This window comes from Beta vulgaris, chromosome 5 (assembly GCF_026745355.1).
Source record: "Beta vulgaris subsp. vulgaris cultivar EL10 chromosome 5, EL10.2, whole genome shotgun sequence".
Lineage (NCBI taxonomy): Eukaryota > Viridiplantae > Streptophyta > Magnoliopsida > Caryophyllales > Amaranthaceae > Beta > Beta vulgaris.
The window spans coordinates 35,097,872-35,125,201 of NC_079206.1; the positions used below are offsets into that span (position 1 = coordinate 35,097,872).

Below are 27,330 nucleotides of genomic sequence, written 5' to 3' on the forward strand. Positions count from 1 at the left end.
TAAAGCAGAAAATTACCAGCCAAGGATATAATTCTATAGAAAAAAAAAGGAAACAAAGATTTCTAAGCTCTTATCGAGGATATATCAACGCAATAGGGAAAGTGATAATTAGAATAAGATTGAGTTAAATCATGCCATATGCCCACAAGTTAGGAAATAAAAAGAACTGAGTCGACACATATATATGCTAACAAAGGAAACGGATTGTGCTAATCTCGACACAGAACAGATAATTTCTGATGAGATAATACGATTATAACTTCGAGATGGGGTTTTAGTGTTCAGCGTTTGAGGAGAGAAGAGAAGAAGGTGAAGCTGTGGTTTTTTAAGATCTGAGATTTTCTGGGTTTTAATTGGAGTTTCCTCCATTGAAGCTCTGCAAGTGATGGTGAGAAGAAGAAGGTTAATTGATTTATCGTTAGTGTTAAGCGATAATCGACGAGAAGATCGACGAAGTGGAGTTGATTCAATTTCTGATGAGATAATACGATTATAACTTCGAGATGGGGTTTTAGTGTTGGGGGTTTGAGGAGAGAGAAGAGAAGAAGGTGAAGCTGTGGTTTTTTAAGATTTGGGATTTTCTGGGTTTTAATTGGAGTTTCCTCCATTGAAGCTCTGCAAGTGATGGTGAGAAGAAGAAGGTTAATTGATTTATGTCCGCACAATGAAAGATCGACGGTTCAGATTTATTGTTTTCAGTTTTCAGCCTAAAGATGGTTTTCACGAGATCTCATTCCTATATATATATATATATATATATATATATATATATATATATAAATCACCGCTCGCTCATGGTACATATGGTACAATACTAAAAATTCAACCAATTTACCAATCCAACATCCCCCTTTTCCGGCCCAGTCTCTCCCTATAATATTAAAATAACAAACGCAACTATTAAGAACATGTGCATGATTTCCTGTGTGTTGTCACCATTCCTCACAATGCACTCCATAAATACTCACATCTTCACCAGTTGTTAATCCCTCAAATCACCAATTTTTCCCATCCCTTCGAGTCATCTGTTTCTCTCTCTCACGCACAGACATAGAAAGAGATCAGTATTAATTACAACTAGTATGGGGATGCTTCATCTGCTGTGCTTCAGCATGACTGCCATACTATCAATTTTTTCCACCGTAAATGGCAGGGTTCCAGGAACATACCAAGGTGGGCCGTGGACGAGTGCTCATGCTACTTTCTATGGTGGCGAAGACGCCTCTGGCACTATGGGTATGTCGTATGAAGTTACTTATACACCTATATATTATTTAATTTCCTGTTTCATGCCTTCTATCATCTCGTTTGTAAATTTGTGAGCGTTTATTTTCACTAATCATTAATTTGGTAATAACATGAAATACGATTATCAAGCTTTAAGAATCTAAGAGTGAAAAACATTAAGCAGGATGTAAACATATATCCAACTATGTGGCGGTTTTAATAACTATTTGTTATTTCAGATAAATTTTTACGTTTACACCAAAAAAAAAAAAAAAAAAAAAAAAAGATAAATTTTTACGTGTAACCGTGCAACAACCCAACAACGTCGGAATTTGGTGTTTTGGCGTCAAAATTCATAAAATGGTTGTTATTAACAACCGATAGTATTTTAACAAGTGTTTTAGACAAAAAAAAAGAAAGTAATTACGTTTTTTCCCTACAAATCTTCTGTTTTGTTAGGTAATTTCTAACAAAAAAACATATAACAAATGTTAAAATAATATTAGATTTATATTATTATTTTTGTAATCTATGTTATGTTTCGTTGGAAATTGAGTTATTATATATGTGTGAGACTTTTTTAGAAAATATGTTATGTTATAACATGTTGAATAACATATAAAAGTAATGGAAATAATTAGGTAACCTTATACTGTATCTTCACTTGTTGAGCCATTTTGAAAGGTGTTCCTACACAAATAACGGTGCCACGTGCTGCTCTTCGTAAGAGCTTTTTACTTTATATAATTAATATAAAATAAAAAAAAATAGAAATTGCATAATATAAGCTTTGATATCGTGACTTCATGTTTATATACTAAAATATTAACCCCTAACCAAGTGTTGTTTAGTGTTATCATTTAAAAGTACAATACAAATTAATGAAAATTTACCTTATTCGGAGCATAGCACTGGCCTAATAACTAGTTAAACTCTATAAGATGATCTATGGTAACCCGGTGGAAAAATCTTCTTGTTGACTGTTGTAATGTAAGCACATGTTGGAAACTGTTGTGAAATACTACAAGACTACCTTTGTCCATATATATTTTACAAGACTAGCTTTGTCCATAGATATTTTCCAGAAAATTAATGCGTGATAAAAAATATGAATCATCTAGTATGATGATACATTTCCCAGAAAATAAAGTAATAATAATTTTGCAGGGGGCGCATGTGGGTATGGCAACTTATACAGCGCTGGATATGGTACTAGCACAGCAGCATTAAGCACAGCATTGTTCAACAAGGGTTTAACATGTGGTGCTTGCTTTGAACTCAAGTGTGTTAATGACCCTCAGTGGTGCAATCCTGGCAACCCTTCGATTCTTATTACAGCAACGAACTTTTGCCCACCTAACTATGCTCAGTCTAACGATGATGGTGGTTGGTGCAACCCTCCTCGCGAACATTTTGACCTCGCTATGCCCATCTTCCTCAAACTCGCCCAATTTCGAGCAGGAATTATTCCTGTCTCCTACCGCCGGTACACTCTCGAACTGTTTTAGTTGTTCTCTTTTGTTAACCAATCGCCGGATATTGTTATTATTAGCTTTTAGCACTGACATACTTCTTGTCTTCTTCCATTTTTTAATGGTTGCGAATTGCGTGGTTTTCATATCAACACCTAATTTTTTTTGTTATCATTTTGGCCGTTTAGATTTGAGGATGAGTACAAATGAAATTTAATGAACATATATATAAGAAGATCAAATTACGTAAACAAATTTATATTGCCTGAATAATCTTTAGACACCAATTTATTGCTATTACAAATTGGAAAAATTATTAGGAATAGTCCCAACTAAGAGCGTTTCGCTATTTTCAATCTCAACTAAAAATTATTTATGAGGAATCCCAACTATATATCAATTTTGCCGAAATTAGTCCCAACAGGTTACTGAGCCGCTTCAGGAGGTAAGGCGTTGAGACCAATTCTGACAAAACTGTTATATAATTGTTACCTCTCATAAATTATATTTAGTTGGTATTGAAAAAAACTAAACATCCCGTCAAAAAAAAAAAAAAAGAAAGAAAATAACTAAACACCCCTAATTAAAACTGTTTCTATTAATTTTTCCTTACAAATTTAGAATCATTAATAATCTCTATTAGAAAAGTTCATGGTTGTTTTTTTTAATAAATTTATAACTTGGTAATAACAAAATTGTTCAGATTCGATCGTATTGGTAAATGGTCCACGCGAATTTGAGCGCTACTGAAACTTTTTTTTGTCTTCAAGTGTAAAAGGGGTACCAACAGAAAGCTTCTTAAAGGGATACCAACAGAAAGCTTCTTAAAGGGATAGTTAACATCACCCCTAACCAACTCTCCTTTAAAATTCTTTTTATTATATATATTTTTTAAATTTTTTTCTCCAACTTAGCTTCTCCTCTAATTCATATTCTCTCTCATATTCGCCATCAACACCGACGAGCACCATCAACGAACACAAAATTTCGACCAGCACAACATTCCGATGAGAATTTTTTTAAAGAATTTCATGGGGCTAATGTGTGGTATGCACGTTGGCCCCATGGACACAACGTGTGGCCTCGAGTTGTGTCCAAAGATGCAACGTCCAAGCCACATGTTGTGTCTATGCTGTCAATGTTCAGGCCACATGTTAGCTCCATGAAATTCATTTTAAAAAAATTTACCTTGCCGGAAAAAAAAAATACGTCGTCGGAAGATATTGTTGTCGTCTGTGGGTTGGAGCTAGTGATTGGTAGTTATCGATTTTAGGTGGTGGTGGAGAGAGAGTTAGTAAAAGTACAAAGAAGGGGAGGGGGATTCGAACCTGTGACTTATCGTTCACAACACCTCAATCTTAACCACTAGGCCAAGACATCCTTGGTTACTAATGTAATATGGTTGAATGGCAAAACTTATTTCCTTTTTTGACGCTCTAAGAAGGAATAAATAGTACTGCAAGTAAAGTTGCATAACTATAAACTAATTAACGTTGCCTCTTTTTCTGATTTTGACAAAATTGAAATATGGTCTATGATTATGATTTTTCTTCACGAACCAAGTTATATTTTTACTGATTGAAAGCGAATTTTATTGGTCGAACCATAATTTACTTATCAAAATCTTTTTTTTCTTAGTGATTCTATATTGTGAAAACCTCCTTAAGTGCCCTATGTATAAAAGAGTTGGAAAGGTGATACTAAATAAATTAGAGTGAAATAAAATATTAATATAGTTTGCCATGTAAAGAACTAGTTTTTTAAAAAATACTTGAGAAAAAAATATTATAATTATATACATGTATGAGACTCGAATGACGCATGGAAAACATGCTATGATCTCACCATGGAATGCTCTTGAGCTGAGAATTTGTGTGACCCACATGGAGTTAATCAGGTCTGGCCCTAGGGCGGCGCAGGAGGGGCGCCCACCTAGGCCCATAAATCTGAAATTGGTTGAGTGACTAATCCAGCACTAGTAATGCATATGTCTTGTATTGAAAAGATGGTAGATGTTTGCTTTTGTGGGAAAGTTGAGAGCGCAAGACTTCAACAGTCCGAATCGTTTTACTGCAATGTGTATCTTTTTTTTTTCTTTTTCCTTTTCTTTTTCTTTTCGTTTTCTTTTTTCCTTTTCTTTTTGCAATTGGGAAAGATGTTCTCTTTTGTTAGTTGTTACTTTCCTTTTCTTTTATATTTTCTTTTTACAATATTTCCAACTTATTCATTTCCTTTCTACCATCATTTTATTTCATTTTATTTTTAATAAGTATGATTTTATAGCTTATGTACCTTGAAATTGTAGATTATAAAAAACAATTTATAAAACCACACTAGATCTTATTTCTTACCTTACCTGACCAAATAACTGTACAAATATTTCTAGGACGGAGTAAATATTAGATATATATTAATTATATAAGAATGAAAAAGTTCTTTTTTTTTTAAGAAATAATTGTTGATAAACATGAATTAGTCGATTCTCAAATAGTTTTATGCTATAAACATGTATATTTTGTTAAATTTATTATGCATTAGGGGCCCTTTTCTCATATATTGCCCTCGATCCAATAATGTTTAGAAATGGCCCGTGAGTGAATGAACTAGTGGATAGATCTCTCCTCTCTCATGAAAATGAACTCGTATTATGAGCCGCATCAGTAAATTGGAATTACATAGAAAAATTAAATAAAAGGATAGGAACGGTTTGCTATCTTTATTTTGGATGGAATTAATGTCAACATAAAAAGCTAACAACAAAAGTCACGAGTAATGCTCCCATTCTTTAATAAGCGTGATTTTATTTTAAGACTAAACCTATTTGTTTGATAACATAGTGGGTCTCATTATGTTGGAGGTATAACAAGAGTTACTAACAATACGAGATTATTGATGTGATAACATTATTTTAACGGTTTGTTTGGTAGTTGGTTATAAATGGTGGTAATGGGAATAAATTTGTGAATAACATTATTGTCTATTTCCATAGTAATGCTAATTTCTTCTAAAGTGTCCACTTTTATTATTGAATTTTCATTTTCCATCCAATACCACCTTGTAGGTGGTAATGAGTGGTAATGAAAATTGTTTCCCCTTGGATACAAAATTACAAGTTTATGGGTTACATTGCTTTCCCGTGGAGAAAAAAATACCACCCCATGGAGATTTTAAGGATGTTACCCTAATAAAATTAAACTTAAAATTTATTCTCATTAACACAATTTAGTCGATGGGATTATTATAAATTTAGAGTAGTGGTCGTTGATAGTGATATAGTTGGATGGCTGATGATGTCTCGCCAGTATTTTTACGTGGGATACATCATACATAAAATGAGAATAATCAAGTATAGTGGTCACGGTATTTACTTGCCTTATAGATAAAGATGATTGAAATTTGACAAAAGTATGTTATTTTCTGTGATTAGGGTTCCATGCAAGAAGGCCGGTGGAATCAGATTCACAATGAATGGTTCCCAATACTTTAATTTGGTATTAATAACTAATGTTGCTGGGGCTGGAGATGCGATACGTGTTAGGGTGAAAGGTTCAAACACAAACTGGATGGGTATGAGTAGAAATTGGGGACAAAACTGGCAGTCCAACGTTGTTTTGGTTGGTCAAGCCCTCTCCTTCCGAGTGACCACCAGTGACCACCGTACCTCCACGACATTGAACGTGGCACCCGCTAACTGGCAGTTTGGTCAAACTTATGTTGGCAAGAATTTTAAAGTGCGCCGATATTAATCTCATGATTCTTCATTGTCATTTAAATGAATGCAATTCTTAGTGTATTTGCCACTACCTCTGATATTTTCTCTCGTATTTTCATGAGAAAATTACAATGGTAAAATAGGTTACTTATACTAGCACGTTAATTTTGGTGAGGGGTTTTATTATATGTCAAAATTGTAACTTGATATGCATGTGTTACAGTGGCTGAAGCGGTTGCAAGTGACACAATCAAAATGTAACCCGCAGTTTACTTTTTTCTATACTACATATATATAATAAATTATATGACGTGAATTAATACCAGCTAGTGGTGGAGATTATAGCAATAAGTTGATTTGACTCATTTGGTGGAGATTCCACTTCGTGATTTCATAGTAAGGAGGTTGAATTTCACCAAGTAAGGACACTTGAAAGAGGATTCTCCTCAGTTTTCCTCCCTTCTTCCAAGTACTTAGTCCTCTGGTCCAGGCTTTGTGAGAATCAAACCAAAGATTATACATCTTACAAATATATAAAAGATTCACTATTATAGTATGGTTTCTCTATTAGCTTGTCTGTTAAACATGAAGACTTTTAAAATAGTTTTTTTTTTTTCTATTAGCCCTATTCTTATTTCACATATATCTACATAATAAATTTAACTTTTTTGGGACCCCTCGTTCAGAATGGAGCCCTATGTAGTAAATTCCATGCCACAAATAATTAGCTTCTCTAACTGTTGATGCAAAATCAGTTGGATGACTTCGCAAACAAGTCAATACACACCCAATAGTTAGATACTGAGCGCCACGGGAGTCTTAGTCCACGGGAGTCTTAGTCCACGGGGGTTACCGGTTTTAATTAGTTAAAATCGTGCTAACGTACTTTGTTATAGTTCAAGTTAATTAAACTACAACGCCTAATAAATGCAGGCGATGGATATTAAATAGAAAAATAATGCAATAATTAATCTATTAATTAAAGCTGAATATTCCCACTCGTATCACAAATTTTTAGAAAGATTCTCTATAACACACACGAAGATAAACCAGGCTTGACAATTAAAGAGAAAACACGAAGGCGAATACCTCCATGAGTTCTGGCTAAAACTGAAGATGAACAAACTCGTCACTTAGTACATGCTCTATATCTAGGCTAGGAACTAAACTATTACCCCATAAGGGGGTTGGCTAATATCGGCTAAAGCTACACTAGAAAAGAAGTAAATTGCACGTTGTTGTGTGTTGTGTTTGTTGTTTTTCAATTGATCCTTCTCGTATTTATGCTTCACCATCACGCATAACTTCCCCGCCTCTTTGGAGCGAGGGAAATTATTTGAGTCATATATGATTAAAATCCTGATTGCTTTCTTATGACGCTAAAGTTTTCATCTTCCACTGCCCACGTAATTTTGCATGCTCCATCATCAGATTTACAGTTACCCACATCTTTGTCCATGTTTTGATGTTGTTTGGCTTCTATCTCCTGAACCTTCTTGACCGCCATATACTTTCTTTTATGGGCTTCAGGTGATTGACTTTTCTTGACTCTATATCATGGACTTCTTAGTATGATTGGGCCTCCATATTAATGTAAACATTAAACCCTTTGGGGTTTAATACAATGTATCATAATAAATGCTATTTGTTACGTAGTTCTAGACTTGTAAAGTACTGCTATTCCCACAACATGTTCTTCAATAGGAGACTTGTACGACAATTCCCTGACCAGAATATCCCGAACCTAAGATTTGCTTTCGGACCTGCAAAAAGGGACAACCCACCCTAGAGGTTTGGGTGACATTTTCCCCCTCCGAAGCTTAAGTCAGGTATTAGGAGTAGTAAAGGAAACTTTTAGAGAGAAAAAGTAGAGGGAGAGAGAGAGAATTATGACAGAGTAACAGTATTGCCCTGAAAAACGTACTTTTCTCCTGATTTCAAGGACTATTTATATTATCTGAGATAATTGTTGTATCCTAAGGTCCCCCTAATTTAGGAGCACCTGATTGACTAAGCAATGAAATCATGAGGTGCGAGACATTTATTAGAGAGTCACATCATCCAACTTTATGTAGATGCCCTTTTGGGACTCTAGACCCAAGTACAAACTAGGCCATAAAGGTTCGCTGGTACTTCTTCCAATTTGGGAATTGTAGTACTTTCTTCAACAAGGAAGGGACATGTGTATGACCCAGATGAATCCACGTGTCCAGGTTAGAGCCGCCGATCTTTAGGCTACAACACTAGCTATCATATAAGAATGGCAGTAAGAAATTACCCCCCTGATTTGTGAGGTGATATGCTTGTAAACCCGCAAATTATTAATAGAGAGTTACGCTCAATAATGATTGTAACCCATATTTTTTAATAATATTTTGAAGGTAGCTTCTTCCATTATTCTAAGGGGGTCAACAAACCTTTTTCTAGGATGACTGAATTTAGTTGAGAAGAAAAATCTATCATGTATTCTTTTTTTTTATTTTGGTAAGTATCGATCATGTATTCCTTCTCTCTTTCTTCTAGCCATTGTAAAATCCATTAAAAATATTTGCTTAGGGAGTGGTCCTATGGGATATTTTTGACCATCCAACAGGGGTCCACGTCAAGGATCATGAGATTATGCCATATTTGACATGTACATATGTACACTAGTGGAAAAATAAGGAAGGGCTGCGTTAAAAAAGGCCCTTAGGGCTGCGCTTTTTGACAGCAGCCCTTTCCATAGCAGCCCTTCACTTTTTAAGTAGGGCTGCGCTTGAAAAGCGCAGCCCTTCACAACGAAGGGCTGCGCTTTTTAGGTAAAAGCGCAGCCCTTATAAGCTTGAAAGGCTGCGCTTTTTAGGTAAAAGCACAACCCTTCCTACCAAAAAAACTTTTTTTACTCATATATTAATCTCACATTTTCTGAATTTTAACATTTACATTAAACCTTAAAGTAAACCATCCAAATCCAAAAGGGGAATAGGAAATATGGTCAGGAAAACTAAAACTAAAACATGAAATCAAAAAAAAAAAAAAAAAAAGAATTCTACAATGCAACTAAACCCAAAACAAAAAAAAGAACCAAACGAAAATAAAAAAAAAAAAACGAAAATGATAAAAAAAGGAACAAAAACTATAATACAGAAGAGAAAAAAGTATAGATCTGAAAATACAAGAACATTATTCAAAACAAAGATTAAGAAATTATAGATCTCAAAAACGAAAAATCTATAACTTCTGGAAGCCCATCAATTATAGATCAGAAATTGGGGTTTCCTTAAACAACAATGTTATCGTTTCACCTCTGCTGCCGTTAAAGTGGAAGCCCATGAATCATCGGAGAAGAACGTTGGTGGAAGTGAGAGAAACAAAGGCAAGTGGGTCACTTTAACGCTGTTTATTCCTGAAGCGCTTGAATCAAATTCAACCTTTCATTCACATTCTCAACACCTGAAGACTCTACAACAGTATCTTTCACTATCTTACCTGATAAATGTGGTCGTAAAACCCCGAGAATTTCCCAAGAAACCCCAAATTCCAACCCAAAAATCAACCCCAAGAACAAAACCCACTTGCAGAACATCAACCATGTCCCAAATTTTCTCTTCTTTACCTTGACCTTTTTCGAGAAACCGATTTTTGCTGTGGATTGAAGAGCAGTTTTCAGGGATGTGGATGGAAACTTAACAACCGGAGGAGTTCTTGATATAGGAGTAGACAGAAGTGTCGGGTCAGTCAACACCGGGGTTTTATCGACTAATGGTTTCGAAGAAATCTTCGTCAAAGAGCTCCTTTGAACGCTCATAGACATGAGATCCAAGGTGGCCGAGATACTGTCCAAGCACATTTTGCAATTGCAGTTGGCATCTTTGCGGCACTCCGAAAATATTGAAGAAGGAAATGAAATTTTTACTGATACAAGAGGAAGGGTGAGAGAGAAGAGAGAAGCGTGTGAGAGAAGAGAGAGAAGAGAGAGGGTGAGAGAGAAGCGTGTGAGAGAGAGAGAGAGCTAGAGGAACACAAGGGATTTTTACGAGGAAAAACTTCTTGGGCCCAACAAGAAGAAACAACCTCTTACCATTAGCAAAAAAGAAGAAACAACCTCGACCACTAGGGATTTAAAACTCAACTCTTTCACTAATTAGGCCAAACAACTTTGTTACAACCTAATTCTATTCTCGAGCCACACCTTGAGTTCCGAAACTCAAGTTCCTGCGCCACTGTTCCCTTAACAGCAGTTCCTCTCAACTTCACTCGAAGTTTTCTCACTCTTACTAGCTTTACTCAAAGCTTCTCTCTTAAAGAACTTCACTCAAAGTCCCCTTACCCCAAAAACAAAAATACAATTGATCGAAATAAGCTTAGTGGAATTAGAGTAAGTAAGCAAAGAACAAATGGCTAGTATGAGAGAATGAAGGCACTCACACTTAATTAGTTAAACTCACTTAATTACTTAGTTAGACACGTTTTGGAACTTATTTAGACTTCAATATTTATAGTGACAATAATGTAGAACGTGGGAATTAAAACTGTGTTCATGTCGAAAACCATTACCTCATGATGTTCCTTTCCTTAAGGAACACGTTCCTTAACACATCCCATGATCCCATGACCACTGCTTTGGACGTGGACATGTTATTGTTATTGTTATTGCTCCTAGATTATAGGAGTTACTTGAGCTTTATCAAAAATTCAGTTTAATTTAAATCAGATTTAATATTAAAACTGAAATTAAATTTTTTAAGAAAACATTATCTTTTAAATAAAATCTTTAAAAACCGAATAATACTTTTCTTATCTTTTTCGAAAAGCAAAATCTTTTTCTCAAAAAGATTTTCCATAAAAACTGATTTTCTCTTAGATGAAAAACGGTTACCTATTATTTAGGCATGACTTACTCAACTTCCATGATTCAACTGTTATACTGCTTCAAGCCTAAGTCTAGTTCCTTTTACTTGTTAAGTTCCTTTAACAGATTTGATTAGTGCCAATTCGTTTGTTCCTTACAGAGGAACAAACTCTCATTCTCAAATAAGACTGCCAATGTTCCTTACCAACATTACTTGTTCCTTTACAATGGAACTAGAAAATAAAATGCCTTGCTTTATTCTTCTTGATCCAATGCTGCTCCAGTATCAACTTGGGAAACATCTTCACTTTAGTCTTCGAAATCCTCACTTGACTTCTTCCTTGACTTAGTATTCTCTTTGTTCCTTTCGATGATACCTTAAAAATCATACACTTAAAATACCTTATTAGTTCACTACTTAGTTTTCATCTTTGTTCTTTTGTAATCATCAAAACAAGGGTTCAACAATTTCCCCCTTTTTGATGATGACAACAAAGGTACAAACTAAGAAAGTAACAAATAATATAAGTGAATGAAAAAGGTAAAACAATAAAGCAGAAAATGAAAAATACAACAAAATTAAGTAACCTACTTAATGTTTGATTTTGATTTTTCATTTACCTTAACCTATTTTTGATTTTTCATTTACCTTAACCTATTTTTGATTTTTTCAATTACCTTTTCAAGTTAATCACTATGTATAGTTTGTTCCTCAAATCTTTTTCCCCCTTTGTCATCTTCAAAAAGAGTAGGCTCTATGTGATGTGATTATTTGGTTGTAAGACCTTAAGACCATAAGCAAGCACCAATTATGGTTAAGTTAGAATTGCAAAGGGTAGACATGCTCAAACATCAATCACAGAATACTAGCCATTCCAAGGAAGAAATTATGCAAAAATAATCACAAACAAAGACAAAATAGCAAAAGTCATATTGATATAGCACTTGTTCCTTAAAAAAAAAAAAAAAAAGAAAAAGAAAAGAAACTAAACAAAACAACAGTCTTGTTCCTCAAAAGTTAAAAAAGAACTAAGAACTAGGAAAGGGGAGGGGAATTGTGTTCCTCAACTACTTCTTCTTCTACCACATCCTCCAGTTTCTTCATCACTTCACCATGGTTTTCACCAACTTTCGCTTCAAACTCTCAAGGGTTAGGGCCATTGTCTCCATTTTCTTCTCTTGCTCAATCACCGTATCACTTAGAACTTTCATGAGACCCAGCATTTTGTCAGTTTTATCATCTAAGGTCCGGTGAATAGAGCCGGCAAAATAAACACGTACCCGTGGACCCGACCCGAAATACCCGACCTGAAACCCGATTTCCACCCGAAAGTAACGACCCAAAATGGACCCAAAACCCAAAACAACCCGACCCGACCCGAACCCGACCCAAGGCCGGTTTTGACCTGAAAGCACTGACCCGAAATACACCCGAACCCAAAATAACCCGACCCGACCCAAACCCGACCCGAAAGTAGATTGACCCAAACATACCCGAACCTACACGACCCTTTAATATTCTAAAATGAAACGGGTATTGATACTTTCTTGACTTTGTATTCTCTCTTTTGTGTCATATTTGGTGATTTCTCCTATTATTTGGGCAAGTTCCATCTTTTTATGTTATCTAATCATTGGAATCAGGTTCCTTCTAATTTTATAACTCTATCTTTTCTCCATCATATTCATATCATGGTTGAACACAAAATGGTGGAATTCTTTGTTTAGTTGGTGTAAAGTGATGTTTATTACGGTTCATCATGAAATCCAATCACTGCAAGTTTCATGACATTTTTGTATTAAAAGCACTGCGATTATAGAAGCTAGATAAACAAGAGTGTTGGATGCACTTTTTTTTGTAAGTTAACCATCTCCACAATAATGTACCTACAATATTAAAGTACCTACAAGAACAAATGTCTCCAAGACAATGTAGCTAATACAAGCACTTGAATTAATAAATGGAAAACAAAAGCAAAAACAAGTCTTGATTATGATTCATGAATCTTCACTGAGCCACTGATTTCGTCGAAGTCCAATCCACATCACATCCAACATACTCACTTTCTTCATCAGCTATATAAAACAAAATTAAAATCAGTAAAAATGAGAATATCTGGGAGTTATAAAACACAATTAAAATCAGTAAAAAATAATTAATCACCTTGGAAGCCGTACAACCAACTCCGACTAGTTATCAAGGCCTCTACGTTTTCAGGAAGATAAGAGCTTCTCCATTTATTTAAAACTCTCCCTCCTATACTAAAAGTTGATTCTGAAGCTACGGTTGTAAGGGGTACGGTTAAAATATCCCTAGCTAAATGTGAAAGCTTTCCATACCGATGCTCATTTTCTTTCCAAAAACTCAATATGTCAAGTTGCATTTTTCGATCCAATTTCTCATCTTCCAAGTAAGTGTGCAATTGTATCTTCCTTCTAAATGAATTGATAGCATCTTCCTCTTCATACTCCTATATAACAAAGGTCACAATATATTAGCAAAGTTGTATGACAGCCCCCTGCACAACCCCCCTTCACACTTCACTGTCCCTCTGCCAGCCCCCTACATAACCCCCCTTCACACTCCACTATCCCTCTGCCAGCACCCCCTGTACTAACAACCCCTACACTAACAGTCCCCCTGCACTAATGCACTAACAGGCCCCTCAACTAACATCCCCTCCTACACTAACAGCCTCCTGTCATCCCACACTTGTTGATATTTAAACTACAAATAAATAGAGAAAATCGAAAATAGAACTTACATCGAGATAATCGAATGGGCGCTTCTTATTTGTAGTTGATGTCGTAGGTATTCGTGTTGCACTTGAAATATTAGTATCTTGAGTATACTCTTCAAAAAATAACTCCAACTTGAGTCGAACATCATTTATCTTTGTCATAGCGCGTTGTTCATCACCATACAACTTTTTATAACAAAACTTGAGAACTTGTAACTTACAACGGGGATCAAGAATCATTGCAAAAGCAAATAAAGTCCCATAATCATCCTCGGTCGAGTTAAGCCAATACTTGTCAAATTTTTGCTTCATCTCAAAAGCCATTAATCTTATAGAAATACATCACTTCGCACCAAATCCTTCAAAAGCATAGCAATCTTCCACACATTTTCAAAGTACAGATTTGAGGTGGGACAATTACTACCAGAAAACAACTCAGTTATTTGAGAAAATGGCTCTAAAATATTCCTAATCTGCTCAAGATTCTCCCACTCTTCAGGTTCCGGACAATAAATAAAGACACACTACAACCTTTTGCATTTGCTCAAAAGCAGCACGATACAATATAGCTCTATCAAGCATCATATAAGTAGAATTCCACCTAGTAGGAACATCAAGCCATAATGCTTTTGTCTCTTGTATCTGAACTTGTTTCACACAACGACGGAAAGTCTTTTTTCGTATTTCTGACCATTTTACATATTTCACACTTTCTCTAACATTATAGATAATAGGATCAATCATTTTTAGTCCATCTTTGACAATAAGGTTCAACATATGAGCCGCACATCGGACATGAAAGTAAGCACCTTGATACAACAAAGCTCCCTCTTTCCTAAGTGTTTCTCTCATGTAGTCTTGCATTTTGTCATTACTAGAAGCATTATCCAATGTAAAAGAGAAAATTTTATCACGAATACCCCAATCATCAAGTAAGTCTAACAATGTACTATACATGGCAGAACCTGTATGGGGGGAATCCATGTGATAAAAATTTAGGACCTTGCAATTTAATTTAATTATCTTCCACATAGTGAGCAGTCAAACACAAATAACCCTCGGTTTGACAAGAGGTCCACATATCACAAGTTAAGGAAATACGACCAGAGACCTTGTGAAGGACATCCTTCAATCGAGTTTTTAAGGTTGCATGCATTTTTAAACAATCAGATTTTATGGTGTTCCTACAAACTGTTCTAACTTGATTGTTTAAATAAGTATGAATATCTCTATTTCCTTCATGTTCTACCAAGGAAAAACAATACCCATGTTTTATGATTGCTTTAGAAACCAACTCCCTGTAGACTTTTTGATCAAACACAGGTTAATGTCCATCTTTCTTCACACTCACTAGATGTGCAGCATAGTTAGAGCATTTATCAAGATGTTTTTTCATGTTAGATGTTCCATAGTGTGAAGTTGCTATGAAAGATGCAAGTTTACAATGCTTACATATTGCTCGAAATTTTCCATCTTTACTCACGCTTGGGTCGATTGCAAGAAACTCATCCCAATATGGACTCCGTCTTTTGGGAAGAATAGGACTTTTTGGTTCAGTTTCATTTTCATTGATATGAGCAAGAACCTCAATCTCTGCTCCTTCTACTTCCATCTGTGTGAATTTTTTCTACAGAACTGAGACAAATGAAATGTAAGAGTGTCATTAACACAAACACCTTACATACTACTTTAAGTACTAATCAATTATGTGTCAAAAGTGTAAGAGTGTTAAATTGGTTCAGGCATTAACGCAAACACCTTACATACTAAAGCATACAACACTGACGAAGAAGAACAAAACAATGTCGAGCTCAATAAATCACACAACAGATTTCTAGTCTACACAAAATAACAAAAATTGCAACTAAAGTAGTATGGGAGATTGGAGATGAAGAGATTTTTTTACATTGACTTTATAAGAAGAAGTTAGCAGGTGGTGGTGGTGGAAGAGTTGTAGGTGTGGTGGAAAAGGGATTAGGACCAGCCAACTCATTCTTAATCTGTTCACAACTAGAAGGAACAGAAAAAGATGAGGGAGATATGGAAGAGATAGTAGGGACAGGAACAGGGAGTTTTGGTAAGGGCGGAGGAGTTGGTTCCTTAAGAGAGTGTTGTTCCTGTTCCTCCACAGTAGAGAGGACCAATGGAGAGTCCTTGTTAGAAGGAACAGGGACAGAGAGAGTATTTTTCAATCTAGTGCTCTGCCTAACTCTCTTAGGAACAGGAAGGGTAGGCTTTTCGGCAATGTGTTTCCGCCTCTTTGGTTTTGATTCCATAGGTACAGTGGGTGTAGGAACTGGTTCCTCCAAAATCACATATGCCAGTTCCTCTTCAACTGCCCGAGGTAGTTTCCTCTTGCTAGAGGAACTGGGAGTTGTTCTCCCTTGAGTGAGTACTCCCTCTTGGACAGAGAGATCTAACCCACTTAGAGTTTTCTCATTCAAAATATTGCCCTGCTTAATTCCTAGAGTGGGCCAACCAGTTATCTTAACTTTAAAATGAGAAAGAAGGGATGTAATCAAAGCACCATATCCAACTATGCAATTGTTTTCTATGCAATGTGTAAGATGTTGGATGAAAAGAGAAGGGAAGTTTATTTGTATGTGATGGTCTAAACAGAACATATAGCACATGTCCAAGAGACCCACTTAATTCCTCTTTTCAGCGAGGAATGAGTGCTCTCCAAACTAAAATAAAAAAGACTTTGGGGAGAGGAGAGAGTAGGTTGTGGTTTAGTTTGTTCTGACCAGCAGTTCCCCCAAAAGTTTCAACAATTTTGTCTTGGGGAAAATTAGGGAAGGAAACAATTCATTTCCTTTTAAAATACAAATCTCCTTTGCAAGGAACTTCCCAAATCTTGGCCAATGTTTCTTGAGTAAATTTTATTTTCTTCCCCCTTACTTCAGATGTGCAAATACCATCAGTGTTGGTAAAATTCGCACAGAATTCATCCATTGCTAAAGAAACTAGAGCATTGTTAAAAGCATATTCAAAGAGGTATTCCATACCCTATTCCTTTAGAATGTCTGTTAATTCATTAAATTTCACCTCATTTGCCCATTCTAGGTCTACACAAAAACCTAACACGTACCTAGACTCACTTCTTTTAACCCATTTCTTAGATGAAAAGGAGCAGTTCCTTTGGAAGGAACAGGGGTGACTACGTCTTCCCCCTGAGTTTCTTCCGGGGACTCTTCTTCATCATCCTCCCCTATTAATCTCCTTCTTCTCATACTCGTTCTTGGAGATTCTAATTTTTACTCATCAATGGGTGTTTCTTGATTTTGTTCGGCTTTGAGGGTTTTGGTAGGAGAAGGGGTGTTTTCCATTTTAGAGGTGTTGGGAGATTTTGAGATTGGAAAAGGTGAATTTCGTGAGTTTTATGGTTTGTGAAGAGGTGTGAGGAATTTTGTCAAAGGCGAAGATGAAGAGTCTAAGGAACACGGTTTCTTGAAAGATGAAATAAAGAATAGAGGAGATGCATGTAACAGTGAAGTGGTACACGCGTAAAAAGAAAAAAATAAAAACAAAAAAAAAATGCGAAAAGGAGATAAATGAGAATCAAGATTTAATTAAATCTGATTCCTATTTTTTTGGGATTTTTCGGCTATTTTGGATTTTTATGAGTTTTTAATTTTTGAAAGAAAATAAATGCTAAGGAACTTGTGCTATAGGAACAACTAATGCTACATATCAATGTTCTTCATATATGCATGTTTCTTTACCTTAGGAACAGTAAGGGGAGTATTATGTGACATTTGTGAGTTGTTTATTCCTTTGAATTCATGTTTATGTTTTAACATTCAATTTGCAATGGTCTTAGGCAATTAAACACAATTATTTTACACACAAAGTCACTCAAATTAATTCAAACATGGGGGAATGAATAGGAACAATCACTTAATTTTTATTAACCTAACTCAAGCCTTAATTTTTCATATCTATCTCTTTGAAAGGCTTAGTTAGTATATCAGCAATCTGATTCTCAGTTTGACAAAACTCAAGTTTAATCAAACCTTTTTCAACATTTTCTCTTAAAAGTGATGTCTGATATGTATATGTTTAACTCTGAATGATGCACTGGATCTTTAGAAATACTATAGCACTGTATTATCACAATAAATAGGAACACAATTCAAAGTTTATTCCATAGTCACTGAGTTGTTGTTTTATCCAAAGCATTTGAACATGCAGCAGCTGCTACATATTCTGCTTCAGCAGTGGATAAAGCAACTGTGTTTTGTTTCTTGGTACTCCAAGAAACTAAACTATGACTAAGGAATTGTGCCATACCTGAGGTGCTTTTCCTATTTACAAGATCTCCAGCATAATCTGCATCTGCATATCCTTTTAGCTCAATGTATCACTTCTTGGATAGTAGAGTCCAAGATCATCTGTTCCTTTAAGATATCTAAGAATTCTCTTCAGCAGTGAGTGAGACTCTTTGGATTTGCTTGAAATCTAGCACACAAACCAACACTGAAAGCTATGTCTGGACGACTAGCAGTTAGATACAAAAGTGAACCAATCATTCCTCTATATTTTGTTTGATCAACACTTGTTCCTATGGAGTCTTCATCTAATCTAGTTGAAGTTCCCATAGGAGTGTGATTTATCTTTGAGTTTTCGAGGCCATATTTCTTTAATAGTTCCTTTATGTATTTTTGTTGGTGAACAATTATTCCCTTTTCAGTTTGTTTGATTTGTATCCAAGAAAGAAATTTAACTACCCATCATACTCATTTCAAATTCATTACTCATGAGATTGAGAATTCTTTGCACAATGTTTCATTAGTAGCTCCGAATATGATGTCATCAACATATATTTGAACAAGAAAATGCAGTTCCTTTAGATTTTAGGAACAAGGTTTTATCAACCTTTCCTCTTTTAAAATTGTTTTCTAAAAGGAACTTGATAATCTCTCATACCATGATCTAGGTGCTTGTTTTAACCCATAAAGAGCTTTATCAAGCTTGTAGACATGATTTGGGAGATTATTATTTTCAAAGCACAGGGGTTGTTCAACATATACATCTTCATTTAGATAGCCATTTAAAAATGCACACTTAACATCCATTTGATATTAATTTAAATCCCATGTAAGCAGCAAATGCAATTAAAATTCTAATGGCTTCTAATCTAGCTACAGGAGCAAAGGTTTCTTCATAATCTATTCCTTCTTGTTGATTATAACCTTTTACTACAAGTCTAGCTTTGTTCTACAATGGTTCCATATTCATCTAGTTTGTTTCTAAACACCCATTTTAAGCCAATTACTTTTTGTTGTTTAGATGAGGGAACTAGATGCCATACCTTGTTTCTTTCAAACTCATTTAATTCAGCTTGCATGCAGTAATCCAATCAGAGTCAGTTAAGGCTTCTTCATGATTTCTTGGTTCCATCATTGATAGGAACGCATGAAATGCACAAAAGTTCCTTAACTGAGATCTAGTTTGCGTACCTTTGGATATGTCGCTGATTATGAGTTCCATGGATGTGACTTTTGTTCTCCAAGGTTTTGGTTGAAACTCTCTTATAGGAACATGTTGTTCCTCATGAGTTCCTTGAGTAGATGAGGAACTCTGATCTGTTGTTCCTCTGTTAGCCTCGGTGGACTAGTTCCTTCATTTGAGGAACAGAACATCTTCTCCTCCTTGAGGAACAGGAACATCATTGATGTATTATTCAATTCCTCGTTCCTTTCCTCTTTCACTTCTTCTTCTTGTGAATCTGCATTTTCTCACTTGGTTGTACCAACCCAATTCTCATAGTCATCAACCTGTATGCTTGGATTTATTTGTCAGATTCATCAAAGATTAGTGAATACTTTCTTCAACACACATAGTTCTTCTTGTTATATACTCTATAAGCTTTACTATGTGAGAGTATCCTAAAATATGCTTCATCACTCCTTGCATCAAATTTTCCAAGATTATCTTTTCCATTATTATGCACAAACATTTGCACCAAATGTTCTAAAATAGTGATATTGGTTTCTTTCCAAATAAAGTTCATAAGGAGTTTTATTAATGATAGGTCTCATCATGGCACGATTAATTATGTGACAAGCAGTATTAACAGCTTCAGCCCAAAAGTTCCTTGGAAGTTCACTAGCAATTAACAGGTTCTAGACATTTCCTCCAAAGTTCTATTTTTCCTTTCTACAACACCATTTTGTTGTGGTGTTCTAGGGGCAGAAAAATTATGATCTAGGCCATTATCTCTGCTTAAGTCATCAAATTTATAATTCTCGAATTCTTTGCCATGATCTGATCTAATGTGCATTATTTTATGACCACTTAAGTTTTAACTCTTTTAGCAAAGACAAGGAACTCATCATAAGTTCATCTTTACTAGTGAGAAAAATAACCCAAGTATACCTAGAGTAGTCATCTACAATACAAGTACATACTCTTTCCACTTCTGCTTTGAATTTCATATGGTCCACATAAGTCCATATGAATTAATTCTAATGGTTTAGTGGTACTTACAATCGTTTTAGATTTGAAAGAGGATCTTACTTGCTTACCTCGTGCACATGCATCACAAACTTGATCAATATGAAATTTTATGGATGGTAATCCTAAAACAAGATCTTTTGATCTAAGTTTCTCAAGTAATGAAAAGCTAGCATGTCCTAGACGCTTGTGCCAAAGAAGTGAATCATCTTCAATAACACTAAGACAAGTTAAATTGATTTGAGGAACAAGGTCAGATCCACAATATGTGTTCCCTTTCCTTGTTCCTTCCAAGATAACCTTCTTAGTTTTAATGTTGATGATCAAGCATTTTTCTTATCAAATTTTACAGTATTTCCTTGTCACAGAATTGAGAAATACTTAATAGATTATGTTTTAGACCTTCAACTAAAAATACATTTTCAATGGAGTGTAGTGGTGACTTACCAACCTTCCCATGCAACTATGTTACCTTTCTTATTATCACCAAATGTTACACTTCCACCTTCATAGGTTGTGAGTGAGAGAAACTTAGTTTTGTCTCCTGTCATGTGCTTGGAACAACCACTATCGAGATACCATGTGTTGTTCCCCCTCACTCCAACCTGCAAAAATCAACTAGTTGTTAGTTGTAGGAACCCCATCTTTCGTGGGTTCCTGTTCTTGACTAGGATTGTTTTGACAACCCATTTTTTTTACTTATTTCACATTTTTCCAATCATTCAGTTTTAGTTGACATTGATTTATGTAATGACCTACCTTTCCACAATACATAAAAAAATTATCGCTAGGTAGGTCTACATATTTCTTCGTCTTGTTCCTTTTCTTGTAGTTTTCAAAACCAAGACCTTTTTTTCTTAGTCGGTGGTTTCTCAATCCACTTAGGAAACCATGATTTTGCCTCTGTTCCTTGCGACAACCAGTTCCTTTTTAAGATTACAGATCTGTTCCTTTAAAAATTTTTCTCTTTATTCAAATTTTCAATCTCAGATCTGTATCCTTTCAAAGGGTTGATCTTATATCAAAGGAACTCAGAACAGGGACAAACTCCTTCAAGTGTGAAATCTCTAAATTAATTAGATAATTTTCATTTTTCAAACTTTCATAATATTCTTTGATTTTTAAGTTTTTATCAAATAAATCAAAGAATCTTGTTTCAACATTGTTCTCATTTTCTTAAGCCATTCTATGTGTTCCTTGCAGACCTTTAAGGCTTGTTCCGTTTGTTCACGTTTTTCACGTTCATCTCTACATTCAAGAATTGCATCATAAAGAAGATCATATATTTCAGGCCTAGTTTTACAATCTAAGTCTGACTCAAGACCATGTTGACTTACCTCAACTTTTCTTCATCTTCTTTTTCGTCATGTTTGCCATGAGGCAAAGGTTTGCTGTTTCTTCAGTTGTTGTTCCTCTTCTTCTTCCGTCTCTGAATCTCCCCAAGCAGCTATCATAGCTTTGCGACATTTGCCTTAGAGAAAGGTGCTTTGATTCTTTGTTCCTTTCAGCAAAGCGTTCCTTGTTCCTTTCTTTGGTTTTGTCATTTTCCCAAAGGGACATTCCTTGATGAAGTGATCTGTATTACCACATTTATGACAAAGCTTTGTTAGAAAATTTCTTAGTTTTACCTTTGAAGTTTCCATTCTTCATGTTCCTATACATCTTTCGAAATTTTCGAACCATGAGGGCTGCTTCTTCTTCTTCTGAGTCCGAATCATCTTCATCATCTGCTTTGAGAGCAATTGATTTTGATTTGGAGCTTTCACCATATTCAGTATCAAGGTGAAGCTCATGAGTCATAAGTGACCCTGCCAGCTGTTCTAAGTTGAACTTAGTGAAGTCTTTTGTTTCTTTAAGAGCAGTGACTTTAGCCATCCATCTGTCCTTAGGAAGACTCCTAAGAACCTTTCGAACCTGTTCCTCAGATGAAATAAACTTTCCAAGAGAAGCCAACTCATTAATAATGTTAGTAAAACGAGTAAACATGTCTCGATGCTTTCTTAGTATTTCATGCAGAACAGTTCATATTGATTCATAAGTAAATCAATTTTGATCTTTTAACTTCATTAGTTCCTTCATGGGTTACTTCTAGTAAATCCCATATTTGCTTTGCGGATTTGCATCCCATGATCCTATTATGTTCATGGGGTCCAAGTCCACAATGCAACAGTTTAATAGCCATGGCATTTACTTCCATTTTTTCAAAATCAGATTTGTCATAATCAGAGAGGGGTTTTAGAGTTACCTCATTTTTGTCATTTGTAGTTGTGACTTCGAAATCACCAACTTCAATGACTCTCCATACCTGATAGTTTTCAGCTTTGATGAATATCTCCATGCGGTTCTTCCAATAGTTGTAGTACTTCCCATTGAACATAGGAGGCCTTTGAGTGGAATAACCTTCTTCAAGTTTCTCGGTGTATTCATTGTTCCTTGGATCTTTTTCTCAATAGGGTTTCCTATCTTACGTGAGTTCTGCTCTGATACCAATTGTTATTTCCCTAGGAACACTACAAGGGGGGGTGAATTGTAGGTGTAGAAATAAACGTAACTTTTTGCGGAAATTAAAACTTAAACGAATAAACAAGCTAGAGGAACACAAGGGATTTTTACGAGGAAAAACTTCTTGGGCCCAACAAGAAGAAACAACCTCGACCACTAGGGATTTTAAACTCAACTCTTTCACTAATTAGGCCAAACAACTTTGTTACAACCTAATTCTAACTCGAGCCACACCTTGAGTTCCTAAACTCAAGTTCCTGAGCCACTGTTCCCTTAACAGCAGTTCCTCTCAACTTCACTCGAAGTTTTCTCACTCTACAAGCTTTACTCAAAGCTTCTCTCTTACAGAACTTCACTCAAAGTTCCCTTACCCAAAAAAAAATACAATTGATCGAAATAAGCTTAGTGGAATTAGAGTAAGAAGCAAAGAACAAATGACTATTATAAGAGAATGAAGGCACTGACACTTAATTAGTTAAACTCACTTAATTACTTAGTCAGACACATTTGGAACTTATTTAGACTTCAATATTTATAGTAACAATAATGATAGAACGTGGGAATTAAAACTGTGTTCATGTCGAAAACCATTATCCCATGATGTTCATTCCCTTAAGGAACACGTTCCTTAACATATCTCATGATCCCTTGATCCTTGCTTTGGACGTAGACATGTTATTGTTACTGTTCCTAGATTATAGGAGTTACTTGAGCTTTATCCGAAAATCAGTTTAATTTAAAACAGATTTATATTAAAACTGAATTAAATCTTTTAAGAAAAATTATCTTTTAAATAAAATCTTTTAAAAACCGAATAATATTTTCTTATCTTTTTCGAAAAACAAAATCTTTTTTCAAAAAGATTTTCCATAAAAACTGATTTTCTCTTAGATGAAAACGGTTACCTATTATTTAGGCATGACTTACTCAACTTCCATGATTCAACTGTTATACTGCTTCAAGCCTAAGTCTAGTTCCTTTTACTTGTTAAGTTCCTTTAACAGATTTGATTAGTGCCAATTCGTTTGTTCCTTACAGAGGAACAAACTCTCATTCTCAAATAAGACTGCCAATGTTCCTTACCAACATTACTTGTTCCTTTACAATGGAACTAGAAAATAAAATGCCTTGCTTTATTCTTCTTGATCCAATGCTGCTCCAGTATCAACTTGGGAAACATCTTCACTTTAGTCTTCGAAATCCTCACTTGACTTCTTCCTTGACTTAGTATTCTCTTTGTTCCTTTCGATGATACCTTAAAAATCATACACTTAAAATAACTTATTAGTTCACTACTTAGTTTGCATCTTTGTTCTTTTGTCATCATCAAAACTAGGGTACAACAAACTCACCCTTGTCTCCAGATATATTATCCAATGCCTTATGATGATTTGGGCATTTTACAGGATATGGCATATATGTTGGAGCTACTTGACGAAACATGGATAAACCCAAATGTTTTTAAGGACTGAGCATATATGTTGTATCTGTACTCATATATTTATATATAAGGATCTAAACGTTTCATCCACTTATTTCCTTAACTGCTTAATTATGGGGGCCGTTTTAAAGAGAAAAATAAGCACCAGTATAGACGTAATAACTTAATTTATTTTAAATAAAATTTAGTCATTTTTTAATAATTAAAGTCCCTTACTACATTCAAGAAATTACTTTTAGAAGTAATTTTATAAGCAATCAAATTTATCTACATGTAGACAAATATTATAACTTAATTGAATGCGAATGTGTTGATGGGTATCATCTAGATATTTTCTCTACAGACGAGTCCTGCCATGACATGATAGTCTTCATCTTCAATTTCCCCTAAAAACATCTCGAGCGAGGTCCAAGATGCCCCTCCAGATTCATGGGGCACATTATCCCCTTAGACATCTCGAGCGAGGTCCATGATGCCCCTCGAGATACATGGGGCTCATTATCCCCTGAGACATCTCGAGCGAGGTCCAAGATGCCCCTCGAGATACACGAGGCTCATTGTCCCCTCAGATATCTCGAGCAAGGTCCAAGACGCCCCTTGAGGTACAAGGGGCTCACCAGATCGCATAAAGACCTACACCTATGCACTTAACCCAGATCAAGTGAAGGATACTCCAAAGCCACCGCAACTACTGGAGTCAACGCACGTAAAGTGTTATGGTGTCCCGACACCCCTCGAGATACATGGGGCTCATTATCCCCTCAGACATCTCGAGCGAGGTCCAAGATGCCCATCGAGATACGTGGGGCTCATCATCCCTTGAGACATCTTGAGAGAGGTCAAAGACGCCCCTCGAGATACATGAGGCTCATCATCCCCTGAGACATCTCGATCGAGCTCTCTGAGACGACCCTCGAGATACAAGGGGCTCATTATCCCCTGAGACATCTCGAGAGAGGTCCAAGACCCCCCATCGAGATACATGGGGCTCATTGGCCCATGAGACATCTCGAGGGAGGACCAAAATGCCCCTCGAGATACATGGGGCTCATTGTCCCCTAAGACCTCTCGAACGAGGTCCAAGACGCCCCTCGAGGTACTTACTCACTCCCTTGGTCGAGCTACTCACTCGCTCTCTTGGTCGAGCTACTCCCTTGCTCCCTTGGTCGAGCTACTCACTCGCTCCCTGGGTCGAGCTACTCCCTCGCTCCTTTGGTCGAGCTACTCAGTCGCTCCCTTGGACGACTTACTCACTCGCTCCCTTGGTCAACCTACTCACACGCTACCTGAGAGCTACTCATTCGCTCCGTGGGTCGAGCTACTCATTTCTTCCCTTGGTCGAGCTACTCCTTCGCTCCCTTGGTCGAGCTACTTACTCGCTCCCTTGGTCAAGCTACTCACTCGCTCCCTCGGTCGAGCGAGTAATTTCCTCCCTCGGTCGAGCTACTTACTCGCTCCCTTGGTCGAGCTAGTCATTTCCTCCCTCAGTCGAGCTACTTACTTGCTCCCTTGGTCGAGCTACTCACTCGCTCCTTGGGTCGAGCTATTCATTTCCTCCCTCGGGCGAGGTACTCCCTCGCTCCCTTGGTCGAGCTACTCACTCACTCCCTTCGTCCAGCTACTAACTCGTTCCCTTGGTCGAGTTACTCATTCCCTCCCTGGGTCGAGCTACTTATTTCCTCCCTCGGTCGAGCTACTCCCTCGTACCCTCGGTCGAGCTACTCAGTTCCTCCATTGGTCGAGCTACTCCCTCGCTCCCTTGGTCGAGCTACTTACTCGCTCCCTTGGTCGAGCTACTCACTCGCTCCCTCGATCAAGGCACTCATTTATTGCCTCAATCGAGCTACTTACTCGCTCCCTTGGTCGAGCCACTCACTTCCTCCCCTGGTCGAGCTCCTCACTGTTCCCTAGGTCGAGCTACTCATTTCCTTCCTTGGTCGAGCTACACACTCGCTTCCTCTATTGAGCTACTCATTTCCTCCCTCGGTCGAGCTACTTACTCGCTCCCTTGGTCAAGATACTAACTTGCTCCCTGGGTCGACCCACTCATTTTCTCCCTCGGTCCATGTACTCTCTCACTCCCTTGGCCGAGCGACTCACTTGCTCCCTTGGTCGAGCTACTCACTCGATCGCTTGGTCGAGCTACTCATTCCCTCCCTGGGTCGAGCTACTCATTTCCTCCCTCGGTCAAGCTACTCCCTTGCTCCCTTGGTCGATCTAGTCAGTTCCTCCCTTGGTTGAGCTCGTTACTCGCTCCCTTGGTCGAGCTACTCATTTCCTCCCTTGGTCGAGCTACTCCGTCGGTCGAGGTACTCAGTTCCTCCCTTGGTCGAGCTACTCACTCGCTCCCTGGGTCGAGCTACTCATTTCCTCCCTCGGGTGAGGTACTCCCTCGCTCCCTTGGTCATGTTACTCACTGGCTCCCTTGGTCGAGCTACTCACTCGCTCCCTTGGTAGAGCTACTCACTCCCTCCTTGGGTCGAGCTACTCATTTCCTCCTTCGGTCGAGTTACTCCCTCGCTCCCTCGGTCAAGCTACTCAGTTCCTCCCTTGGTCGAGCTACTTACTCGCTCCCTTGGTCGAGCTACTTACCCGCTCCCTTGGTCGAGCCACTCACTTCCTCCCCTGGTCGACCTACTCACTCGCTCCCTGGGTCGAGCTACAAATTTCCTCCCTTGGTCGACCTAGTCCCTAGCTCCCTTGGTCGAGCTACTTACTCGCTCCCTCGGTCGAGCTACTCACTCGCTCCCTCGGTCGAGCTATTCATTTCCTCCCTTGGTCGAGCTACTTACTCTCTCCCTTGGTCGAGCTACTTACTCGCTCCCTTGGTCGAGCTACTCACTCACTCCCTTGGTCGAGATACTCATTACCTCCCTCGGTCCAGATACTCATTTCCTCCCTCGGTCGAGCTACTCATTTCCTCCCTTGGTTGAGCTACCCCCTCG

General features: G+C 37.0%; 2 protein-coding genes across 2 annotated transcripts; one reads left to right on the top strand and one right to left on the bottom strand.

The window, feature by feature from the left end:
* The first annotated feature begins 811 nt into the window (after positions 1–811).
* LOC104893464 (expansin-A4) lies at positions 812–6,716 on the top strand. Its single transcript, XM_010679568.4, has 3 exons — positions 812–1,236; positions 2,395–2,713; positions 6,127–6,716. The coding sequence occupies exons 1-3, from the start codon at positions 1,083–1,085 to the stop codon at positions 6,443–6,445; spliced, it is 792 nt and encodes a 263-aa protein (XP_010677870.1). The 5' UTR covers positions 812–1,082; the 3' UTR covers positions 6,446–6,716.
* A 3,074-nt stretch (positions 6,717–9,790) lies between these two features.
* Positions 9,791–10,240, bottom strand: LOC104893475 (uncharacterized). Its single transcript, XM_010679574.1, has one exon. The coding sequence runs from the start codon at positions 10,238–10,240 to the stop codon at positions 9,791–9,793; it is 450 nt and encodes a 149-aa protein (XP_010677876.1).
* Between the last annotated feature and the right edge of the window lie 17,090 nt (positions 10,241–27,330).